This window comes from Clinocottus analis, unplaced genomic scaffold (assembly GCF_023055335.1).
Source record: "Clinocottus analis isolate CAN_PGR_092001 unplaced genomic scaffold, fCliAna1.0.p SCAF_24, whole genome shotgun sequence".
Taxonomy (NCBI): Eukaryota; Metazoa; Chordata; class Actinopteri; order Perciformes; family Cottidae; genus Clinocottus; species Clinocottus analis.
In genome coordinates, this window is record NW_027175976.1 from 3,291,741 (window position 1) to 3,302,733 (window position 10,993).

The 10,993-nt window shown below is 46.6% G+C and overlaps 1 protein-coding gene across 1 annotated transcript; it reads left to right on the forward strand.

Annotated features, from left to right (window-relative positions):
- The first annotated feature begins 1,269 nt into the window (after positions 1-1,269).
- Positions 1,270-7,161, forward strand: ndfip2 (Nedd4 family interacting protein 2). Its single transcript, XM_068590676.1, has 8 exons — positions 1,270-1,485; positions 3,914-4,136; positions 4,341-4,471; positions 4,668-4,755; positions 4,857-4,981; positions 5,065-5,131; positions 5,225-5,331; positions 5,412-7,161. Exons 1-7 carry the CDS (start codon positions 1,459-1,461, stop codon positions 5,326-5,328), a joined length of 765 nt encoding a protein of 254 aa, XP_068446777.1. The 5' UTR covers positions 1,270-1,458; the 3' UTR covers positions 5,329-5,331; positions 5,412-7,161.
- The last annotated feature ends 3,832 nt before the right edge of the window (positions 7,162-10,993 follow it).

The following is a 10,993-nucleotide window of genomic DNA, read 5'->3' on the forward strand; positions in this document are numbered from 1 at the left end:
TTATAAACAAATAGACACAAGCCAGCTGCAATATGTTGCCTGAGTTGTTTCTTTTTGACAGAGAGCTGTTAATGTTGGCAACATATTGCAGAGAGCAATCCCCCTCCAGTACACTCACTACCACAAAGTGATTCTCTGTAGGAGAGAGTTGTTACAAAGAGCCGGGGGGCGTCAGGGCCTCATTGTTTCACCACCTCTAACGCTGCAATGCTAAAGGTCAAAAAAGTTTGTTTGAAGAAATCTGTGTGTTATAATTTGCAACAGAGGTTTGACTTCTGGAGGATGTTGCAGAAGGAGCGCGTGCATCTCGCGCAAACAGGAGCTGTTTGTCCATCTGTCTTGAGAAAAATAACGCAGAAGTTAAACTCGATGAAGACCTTGTGATGTGGTAGGAAACTCCAGAAAACACGTTTAGTTCCATCTTTGTTACAGCATGAGTTATAGCTATTTGTTATCAAATCTAACTAAGTTAACTTCGTGGTCATTATTGTTTCTTTGGAAAAAAATGAGGCATGTCAAATTATCTTCAAGATTTCTATTGCGATGGCAGCAGCTGGCGGCGGTTCAGTTACGTAAGTGCGCTTTGGCTCCACCCAGTGGCCCGTTTATTCACAATTCTCTTTGCGTCATCACGTTTTTCTCAATCCGTGGAATTCCGTAAACAGCCCTCACCGTCAAGTTAGCTAGCGTCAGACTACAATACGGAAATAAGGCGACTCGGTCTTCAAAATAAAACATCTTAAAATTTGTATTCGGTATTGTTCTCTCCCATAGATGAGAACACCAAAAATATTGTACCTAAGAATTCAACAGAGAACATCCAACATGCTAAGTACTACAAAATAATAAGTGGTAGAACGTACTCAAGTACATTTACTCAAGTACTGCACTTAAATGCATACATTATAAGAGGTACTTGTACTTCACTTAATTATTTCCACTTTAGGCCACTTAACTGCATTTTTAGAGAGCAATATGGTATCTATGATGAAGTGTGGTTTACGATTAAAAGTTTTACATTCAGACTTTATGATCAGATTATAAAATATGATGCATTATACATACCGAGAGTAATGCACATACATTAGTTCAAACTGGCACTATATTGCTAATTATATACATCATAATATCACAACACTGTTAAAGCAGCTCCTGGTGTTAGTACTAATTGAATATTACTTTGGAGATTCAATATTTTAGAAAAGCTTCGTATGTATTTTATTTTGAAATATATAAAGGAAGTGGGAGATTACACGAGCAGCTCGACTGTTGATCAACGTTTTATTCCAAACGGCAGTGTTTCCCCGTAGCGAGTGCGCTGTAGATTGCAGCCATTTCTGTCATCGGTCCGTATCCTGTTAGTCTACGTTGTTGAAGCGTCAACAACAACAACAACAACAACAACAACAACAACAGCAGCAGATCGGCTGGCTCGCTCGCCAGCTGAATCTTTCCGGGATGGACCCAGCAAGCCGCTACCAAGTGGTGAGTGCGGACAGACGGGGATCAATACACCGTTTCACAGCCTGTCACTGGAAACGGGGCCTCGCGAGGACTACGGCGTTGTTATTTTCATTACTATTAAACTGGAACGCGCTATGTAACATAAACGTCGACATAAACGCGGCCAATATGTTATGTCCCTGACCGGTTGTGTTAAGGTTTAATTTAATCGCATTAATGTGTTTTTTGTTGTGACATCCGGCCTCTCGAGCGCTTCCGCATCGGCTAACGTCAGCTAGCTAGCAGTCAGCCGGAGAGAGTTCTCCCGGAGGCCGTGGAAGTTGACCCCGTGGTAAACCGCGTCACACCCCCAGAGGACCGCCTCTCCGGCGCATATACCTGCGAAACACAACCGGCGTTAAAGCGACGTGTCCGTTAACACGAGCGTAAACTAGCTAACTAGCTGACTTTATGAGGCAAAGGGCGCGTGGCAGTGACGGGTTCGCTAACTAGCTTAAGTCACCAAGGTTTGACTGTGTTTTACATCTCCACCAGCAGACACACTGCTTATGAATGTTAAGCATCTTTTGGGGGTGAAGTCCGCTTTGTGCTCCTGGTGCCTGTGCCAGTGGTAATCCCCTTCCTTCAGTGCGAGTCCAAGGCAAACATTTCAATCCTGAACAAAGTGCAGATCGTGACCACGATCCACTTTCAGTCAATGTTTGGTTAAAGTGTATTTATGAACAGGTACTATGCACATTTGCACACATTGAGGTCAAACTGTTTCAAAGATTACCCGATGTTGTGGTTTCCACATAACACGTGCAACATTTCCATCCCGCCCTCACATATTGCCTTTAAAAAAAAGTTAAAACAACAACAAAAAAAACATGCAGATTTGTTCAAGTCCAGGTTCTTCCTGCTCAGAGTACACCTGCGTGAGTTTCTGGGTATATTTGGAAACAGGAGGAGGCTCGTGGCTATTTTGTTAAGATCTTACGTAATTCCCTGTGTGTGTGTGTGTGTGTGTGTGTGTGTGTGTGTGTGTGTGTGTGTGTGTGTGTGGGGGGGGGGTTATGCTTTGCCCTTGATTCAGAGCCAGAAATCAGTCATCCTCATCCACTCACTCAATGGTTGAATTCAATTCAAGGATTGTTTCTGAGAAGTTTATCGGCATGCTGATAAAGACGTTCCCTTCATTTCTCTCTCTCTCTTTTGAAAGGGCAGTAGATACTTGAGCTCTGTTGGTATTAGTCACCCGAGACGTTTCTTTAGTTATCGGTACGCTGTAAACTGTTATTAAAAGGGCGTTTCCGAGCTTGCGGTGGTGTTTTACCACCACAAAGAGACATGGCCATTACTTTGTGGAAAAATGTTGCTTCGAAAAAATTATTCGCTGATCTTCTCTCTAACACATGATTATAAACTGAAGTTGTACCTCATGAATATAATGAAAATAAATAGGACCGAAACTGCAAACTCCATGGAGGTATTTAGCCTAATCGTTTTGGGTTGTGCTGTTCAATACATCGGTATCCTGTTTCAGCCCCACTCGGACATTGTGCACCAGAAATCGACCCTTAACAGCCGACACTTATCCGTTTCACTTTTGTTGTTGGAAAATTAGTTTCACGCCTCAGAGCGAGTGGAACTCAAGTTCCTCAAGGGCCCATCCGGATCCCCCACCAGCCGTCCTGTTCCCATTGCCCCGCTGTAATTTCAGACGGCGCTCGGCTCAATCGCCTGGCGAAGAAATAAACGCTCCCAGGAATGTTGCTGACTCCCGGCTGTCCTCATTAACTGATTACATGTGTATCAGTTCCCCGGAGACCTTCCCTCTGTTGACATGCCGATGGAGTCTCGCGTCTCAGTGCTTACAGCGTCAAACATTCTGCTGAGGGACGACATCAGGGGTATGCTCCCCGGGCGGTTTTTTTCCCCCAGCTCATACTTCCAAATGGTAGTTGATCTTGTTTGAAGTCGGAATCTGGCGTTGGAAATTCGACGGCGGCTTACCAATAAAAGCCTCCCGGTTTAGCGCTTTTATTTTATATTTTTTTGAATGCGGCAGGCAGTAGGAAACGTTACCGGCGGGCGAGCAGCGAATGCTGAAAATGTGCTGACCGACAAAACGTCTCCCGAAAATTTTTTTAGGAGCTTGGAATTGTTTCTATGTTGATCTTCTTCTTAAGATAAAAAACAATTGCAATCTCCTCTTGTTACATAACTACTTGATGTTGTTGCTGCTGTCAGAAAACTGATGTCAGACTATAAAATTATGTTTTATGCTCTTCTTGACACAGTTATACTTGTTTGGCAGAAAACACATGATTGACACCAGTTTTAGAAATCTGCACGGCGACAAACATGCCCTCCAGCAGCCACACTGTTTTTTGGCTGACTGATCAGCTGATCTGCTCGTGCCGATTCCTCTCACCCCCCTTCCGCACCGTCTCATCCTCTCCTCCAGCTGCACAATGAGGATGACTCTTCAGAGGCCTCCACCAGCGAGCAGCAGCCGTGCACTTCTGCGCAGGCGGCCGGTTCGTCCAGCCAGGATCAGAGCCAGGCCGAGTACAGCCAGGCGCCCGCCGCCGTAGAGGGGGAAGCGTCGGGGTCGACGACCCAGGGGGAGGCGGACGCACCCCCGCCTCCTTACGCCTCCATCGACCTGGGAGCAACCGCTGCACCAGGTATGCACACTTCCTTCTTGAGTTTTCCAAAGTGTGGTTGTGAGCTTCCTGAAATAGCCACAGCTGCAGTTTCGTGGCGACCTGTGGTCGGCCCGAAACTCCTGTGTCAGCGGGGATTTCCATGACGGCGTTACCGCAATCATTAGCAGCTGCTCAGCTCGTGCGGCCTTGTAACAGAGTCTCCTCGTCTGTTCCTCCCCACAGAGGCGAGCTACCGAGGCGACTTCCCGGTCCCTCCGCCCTACAGCGTCGCCACTTCGCTGCCGACGTACGACGAGGCGGAGAAGGCCAAGGCGGCCGCCATGGCGACCTCCACTGTGGATGTGATGCCACGGGTGAGGACAAAGCGCTCACTTGTCATTTCTCTTTAGTCCCATCAGCTCCTTTTTATTTTTTCTCCTTTGAAGCATTCCAGGTCCAGACCTGGGTTACAGACAGATGAGATGCTTATCAAGATGCCGAGTGTCGGCGCCTGCCAGTTTGTGTCTGTCGCTGTTTGACTGACGGGGTTTTATTTGTGTGCGCGTCCAGGATGATGAGTTCCCTCCCAGAGATGATTTCAGCGACGCCGATCAGCTTCGAGTTGGCAACGACGGAATCTTCATGTTGGCCTTTTTCAGTAAGTCCTTCAAGAGAGAGGACCGGAGACACGGTTGTTATTTTGTCATGTGTTGCGTATCAACACACTATCAGACTGACAAAGCGTCTCCCACCCCTTAGTGGCCTTCCTGTTCAACTGGATCGGCTTCTGCCTGTCCTTCTGTCTGACCAACACCATCGCGGGGCGCTACGGCGCCATCTGCGGCTTCGGCCTCTCCCTCGTCAAGTGGATTCTTATCGTCAGGGTACGTTCGCAGCTGCTTTCATATCTTCTAATATCAAATCATGGAGATACAAATTGCTGAAAGCGCTTGCTCTTCGTCTCCAGTTCTCCGACTACTTCACCGGTTACTTCAACGGCCAGTACTGGCTCTGGTGGATCTTCCTGTTGCTCGGTGAGTCTCCGTCGCAGCGTTAAATGTCTCCTCTTTTGGCCGCCTCTCAGCTGGAGAGCTGTTGTTGAAGCGAGCTGCGCTTTCCCTCCACAGGTATCCTGCTGTTCTTCAGGGGCTTCGTGAACTATCTTAAAGTCCGTAACATGTCCGAGAACATGGCCACGTCTCACAGAACGCGCCTCTTCTTCCTCTACTGAAAGGTACAGCAAACTCTCCCTTTTGAAGGAAACACAAATAAAGCACTATATTGCTGCTCGGCCTAATGATTGTTTTCCCACAGGTTGCTACAGCATCGCCATTCCTTACCGACGCAACATCCCCACCCCTTCCCCCGCCTCGAATGACCTGAGCGACCAGCCCTGCAGCGAAGAGAGGAGATGGGGAAGGAAAGGCGTCGGGAGAAATTGTCTCATTAAAAGCATAACACGGCTCACTCTCAACTTCTGAACGGCGGTGTGAACAAAAAAAAACGTCTCTGATGATTAGATCTCTTTCTGGCTTTGTTTTTTTAATCTGTTTTTCATTTTTCCTTTGATTCAAAGCTCAAACACGGTTTGAAGAAGCGGTACCACGTACGTATCATGTCCCTGAATGAGTGGGGGCTTTCGAGGTACACATCTGTCGTCACCTGAGGCAAATTCAGCCGACCAAAAATGGGCGGGACGTCAAAGCACAATGAAGCGATCTCAACGGAGCGTCTTAAATGAAGGAAACACAAACGCTACTGTTGCTCATTTCTTGAGGGTCTCGCTATCTCTGAGTGAACTAACAAGGCTCATCAGTGTGATGGTCTGTCTATAAATGTTTGGAGTTTTTAGAAATAGCGAATAATTGGCTGAAAGCTATTCTCGAGCGTCTGATATTCAAATCCCTCCCCCTTCTCCCTGCAGCTTTGCGTCCCGTCTGACCTGTTGCACTTTACGAAGCGCCTCCGAGCCGTTTTTCTTTTTAGCGCTAACCCTGCCCCCCTTTTCTCCTCGTTCTCCAAGCCGAAGGGTGTGTTGAACAACAAGTCTTAACTTTGATAAACCGTGATGTAGCATTTTTTTTGCACCCTTCACTTCTACTTGGTCCCTCACCCCGTTTTAGAATAGCCTGGAGGCCGGAGGGGAAAGATGGCAGACGTGCGTCCATCAGTTCACATATCACCGGCCCCGACGCTTTTAGTGTTTCGAAACCAAACGCACAGCCAATCACGGAGAATCTTTTCTTAATGTCCTTTTGAGTCAACCAATCTGTTAAATGTAGATATGTATGACCTTTGGGAACTTTTGAACTCGCCCCTAAACAACACATTTTTACCTGTGCGCTCTTCGTCACAGAGAGTCGGCATCAAAGACAAAAAAAGCATCTGCCAAACTACAAAACGTAATCAACTGTTCCTCGCCATAAGTTCCAGTGAAACACGTGTCACCTTCCCAGGGTTCAGTTCATCACAACAGATCTGTGAAACATGATATACACCAAAAGATTTTGCCAAAATACGTCCTCCTTGGTGCTTGTAGAACACACCACGACTCCGGCCCCGAGCAGTAAAGTGGCCCAGAGGCTCGGACCAACGTGGATCGAGAGTAAAACTCTTTGGAGCAAAAAGAGTTGTATGCAATGTAGTTCCTCGCGATAAACCTACAACAGTTGTGAAGACCTGTGACCGTAGATTAAGTGTCGATGGAGATGAGGTTAATCCCAGAGGGCTCCGTGCCAACAAAATGATTTTTAATCGGAGGAAAATGCAATAAGAGGCTCCCGGAGGGAGGGGGCAGGGGACAAAGGAAAACATGCTTTGATTCTTTTTTTTTTGTCATCCATGAAATGTACATACCAGCTTATGCCAATTCATAATATTGCACTTTGAAGAACTTCTGTATAGTATGATTTGTTAATCTGCTTAACTTGATATGGTGGACAGGGAAACAGAGAAGAAGAAATCACGTTATCTTAGCCATACAAGTTCTACAACTGGAATTCCTAATCATCCCAAATTTGCCTTTTTGCACTTCTTTTTTTATTTAAAAGAAATGAACATGTTACTGTGTGTGTCTTGTTTTATTGCTTTTTAGCATAAACTGACAACTTAAGTATTGCTCAGCTCGTTTCTTCTTGTTTTGCCTCTGCTCATATCCAACTAAAGCCTCTTTCAGCAATATCAAGGTCTGTCAATGAATTAAAGCTCAGCTGCATGATTTATCCACTAATATTAGGATTAATCTAGTACGATGACATTTCTTTGTTTGTAAATAAATGAAGGAAAAAAACAGATGGCATCCAAACCGGGTTTTCTTTTGGTCCAAGATGATCAATCAAGTGTAATGTTGGATTTCTTCTTGGTTTCAGGTGATAATTACCTCTAGAAAACACGCTCTAGTTCTGGATATTATATTCCTTGACTGTAACTCCAGCTAGCGAGAGTGCTTCTGGTGGATCCCCAACCTACACACACATTGTGTGATCTCCGGCCTTCACCACAGTTCAATAAAGACAGAAACATAGCTCAAAGCACTGGAAGTCAGTGCAAGTGAGGTTCGGCTGCATTGATTGATTCCGTCCACTAGATGGCGCTAACGGCTGCTTGTTACATTGCAGTGTGTTACATAAGTTTTCTACATGGAGGAGCCTGAGTCCACACTTTCTTTATCTGAGCCGAGGTCCTTGAGGAAAAACCTCGGTCCAACTCCGGCGTTGCCTTCTTCATGTGCGTCTGTGAGTTTCTGTTCATGACAAGTCATGACGACTCGTCTCATCTCACCACCATAAGGATCCTTTATTTTGTATTATTCATTTTTTTTATTGACTTAGCTTCTGTCATTTGAAAAATAAAGCCCTTCATGTTAAATGTAAGTTTCATGAGTTTTGAGGCAAAGGGACTCCTCAGCTGAAGCCAGAGGCTTCATTAATATTAAGTGCAGGGCCAGATCATTAATGTTGAATATGTCATATGTCCTCTTCATTATAATTGTTATTATTATATGTGTAAAATGTAAAAGTCAAAGTATAATAAAATATAGATTCAACGCCTCTTTTCTCACTGCATTACATAACTCCTGTTTCATTGTGGATTGGACTTTTATTAATAATTTTATGATCTAGTCTTCCCAGCAGCCAGTTTTGATTTGTGGTGATTTGTGACCCATTTAACTCGTGGAGCTTTATTGAAGTTTAAATGGTGGCGTGGCCTAACCACTGATCCGAAATCAGTGGCCCCGCTCGGAAGGGGCTTGACAAATATAAGCCAGAGGCTCTTTAGCGCTGCTCGGGGAGTGCTTTTTCCTCGCTGCTAGATCAATGTGTCCACACACACACGAGTGTGTCCACACACACACACACACACACACCCACACACAAGTGCCTCTAGCTATCAACTTAGACCCTCTTCGCTTCCACGTGTTAACGTCCAAAAGCTTTTGGTTTTACGTGAGAAGAAAAATTTACAGATTCCTCAAGTGGCTCTCTGTCACCTCGAGACTGCACCAAACATTGAGGTGGCGAATGTGTTTAAAACTTGCATCCTCTTATCAGGATCAATATCAGGAAGCAAGGTGGCAAACATGTATCTGATGGAAGGTTGCAAGACGGTAACATGTCGGTGTTTTACCACAGGGAGGCACCAGCCGCCCACGTTGCCCTCCCCTATGGGAGCTGCTGAGCCAACGCCACAGGCTTCATGTCCAGGTTTGGCTCCAGTGGAGATGCGACGGGTTAAGGGCCTCGCATTAAGGGTGCACAAGGCTCCTGTGATCTTCACGCTCCTGCGGGCGCCGATCTTTATTACAGGAAAAAACTATAATAATTTAGGGATCGAGATCCAATTCCCCTCCGCACCTCAGAGTGACGGACGACTTTGACATCTCCTGGCGGTTTCATTAGAGCCGAGCGCAATATTGTTTTTTTTACAGGGTGGGGAATCGATACCAGGGATCCAGCACAGACATCTGGACTGATGACCTCACTCGAGACCAGACTTGAGCGCGACCCGGCCGAGAGAGGAGCCTCATGTGCTCGCTGTGAAACCCCCTCTCGAAGTGACAAGCTGTCTCCTGCCTCCTTCCTTACCGGCCTAAATTATACACCAGTTTGGATAGGTGTCACATCTGACACAGGATGTTGCCACCCCCCCTCTTCCTCTGTCTCTCCCTTCCTCTTCTCTTCATCACGGCAGCTTGCGGCCAAATATGTGCTGTATTATATATCGTGGGGCGCTGCAGATTTCACAGGAGATGTTCGATGTTGTCGGCGCACGTGTGTGTGTGCTTCATCTTTGATGCAAACACCAGAGTAACTAACACAGAGGCACTGACAGCACGAGTCAAGTGACAGCCTCACTGCTGCCTGATATACTGTAATGACAGCGTCAAGAAAACGCTGGGAAGTGGACACCTACAGTTGGTTTTAGCCTTTAATTAATAAAGACTGTAAAATAAAAAAGAGGGAAACAGAACGAGGAGTTGAACAGAGAAGCCCATTCACATAATGGGTTTATGTTCCCTACTTGCCTACCCGCCTGCCCCCGGCCCCAATCTGGCCTCCTCTCTCTTTTAGAAGGCTTTAATGACTGACCCATTTACATAACTCCCTTCCGGTCCGCTAAAAACGGTTTCCCCCCCTTTATGAGGCCCTCTCCCGTCTCCGAGCTCATTCTCCTCATCCTCGCTCCCCGTTTCCCCGTCGGACCAGGTGGAGCCTGGTCGGGGTCTGGTCCGAGCCCAGAGCAAACTCTGTCACATGCGAGGGAGAGAAAGGCAGCCGGGCGGAACTGTGCTGATAATCTCTGTCAACAGCGTGTCTGAGGGCCTCGGCTGCCTAGCTACTGCCCAGTGTGTGTGTGTGTCTGCTTCACCGTGCTCATCCAGCAGCTTTCCGGTGTGTGTGTGTGTGTGTGTGTGTTTCTATTGATAGCCGACGGCTCGCCTTGGCCACTAAAAGAAAAGAAGAAAAAAAGCATGCGTGCCAAATTGAATGGTTTGAGAACTAAAGACAATGCAGTGATCAATCAAATGACTTAAAGTAACACATTTGGCCTGACAATGTGTATGGACTCAAAACATTCGACCAAATCAACAACAACATTTTGTAAAATATGCGCATTGGCTTTCAGATGAGAAGATTGATAGCACTCTCATGTCTGTGCTTTAATTAGCTTAGCTTAGCGTTGATTGGAAACAGGAGGAAGACTTGAAATTTGACTCATTAGCGCGTCATATCTAGTAGGTTTAATTCGTACACATCTCATATTTTTTCACGGCGAGCTGCGTGCTGGAACCATTGCTTGACGACTTGTGGTCTGATAGCCACCTACTCACGCTTGAGATCAGATCAGGATGGAAATTAATCACATTTAAATACAGCTGATCAGCGATAAAAAGACTTTCCATGTACGGACGAGCTTCGACGAGCTGCCGATGCAATAAAAGTTATTATGAGGCTCCGGCTCGGTGTACTTTGATCTCCTCGTTTGGATCTCGCCCCCCCAAAACGTTGAACTGTTCCTTTTAAAGCTTCTGCTGATTGCATGGGTATGATTTTGACTCGTCTCCGCCACTGAACCCTCCGCTGACCCGCGACGGCAGAGCAGCGGTTTGAAACCCCCGTGGGCTCGAGGTGAGGAAGCATGTAATCTCTCTGGCACGAGGCAGCGCCGCTTCTCACGTGGGCACGAAGAAGAACAGAATGGCTGGTGTGTGTTCGGCTTTTTCGTGCGCGTATGTGTGTGGCTCTGGCATGTACACACAGGCCTCCTTCATTCAGGAGCCACTCCAAACTGTAGGGCCTCGGGGCGTCTTTCGTACGGACAGGAAGAATGGGCTTGGAGTGGCTTCCAGGACACATACCTGTCTGTTGTCGGACGTCAAACGCGGGGCCGAGACA

Coding starts and splice junctions, on each gene's coding strand:
- ndfip2 (XM_068590676.1), top strand. CDS start 1,459: ATGGACCCAGCAAGCCGCTACCAAGTG. Junction 4,982..5,064: donor AGTGGATTCTTATCGTCAGG/GTACGTTCGCAG, acceptor CTTCGTCTCCAG/TTCTCCGACTACTTCACCGG. Junction 5,132..5,224: donor GTGGATCTTCCTGTTGCTCG/GTGAGTCTCCGT, acceptor TTCCCTCCACAG/GTATCCTGCTGTTCTTCAGG.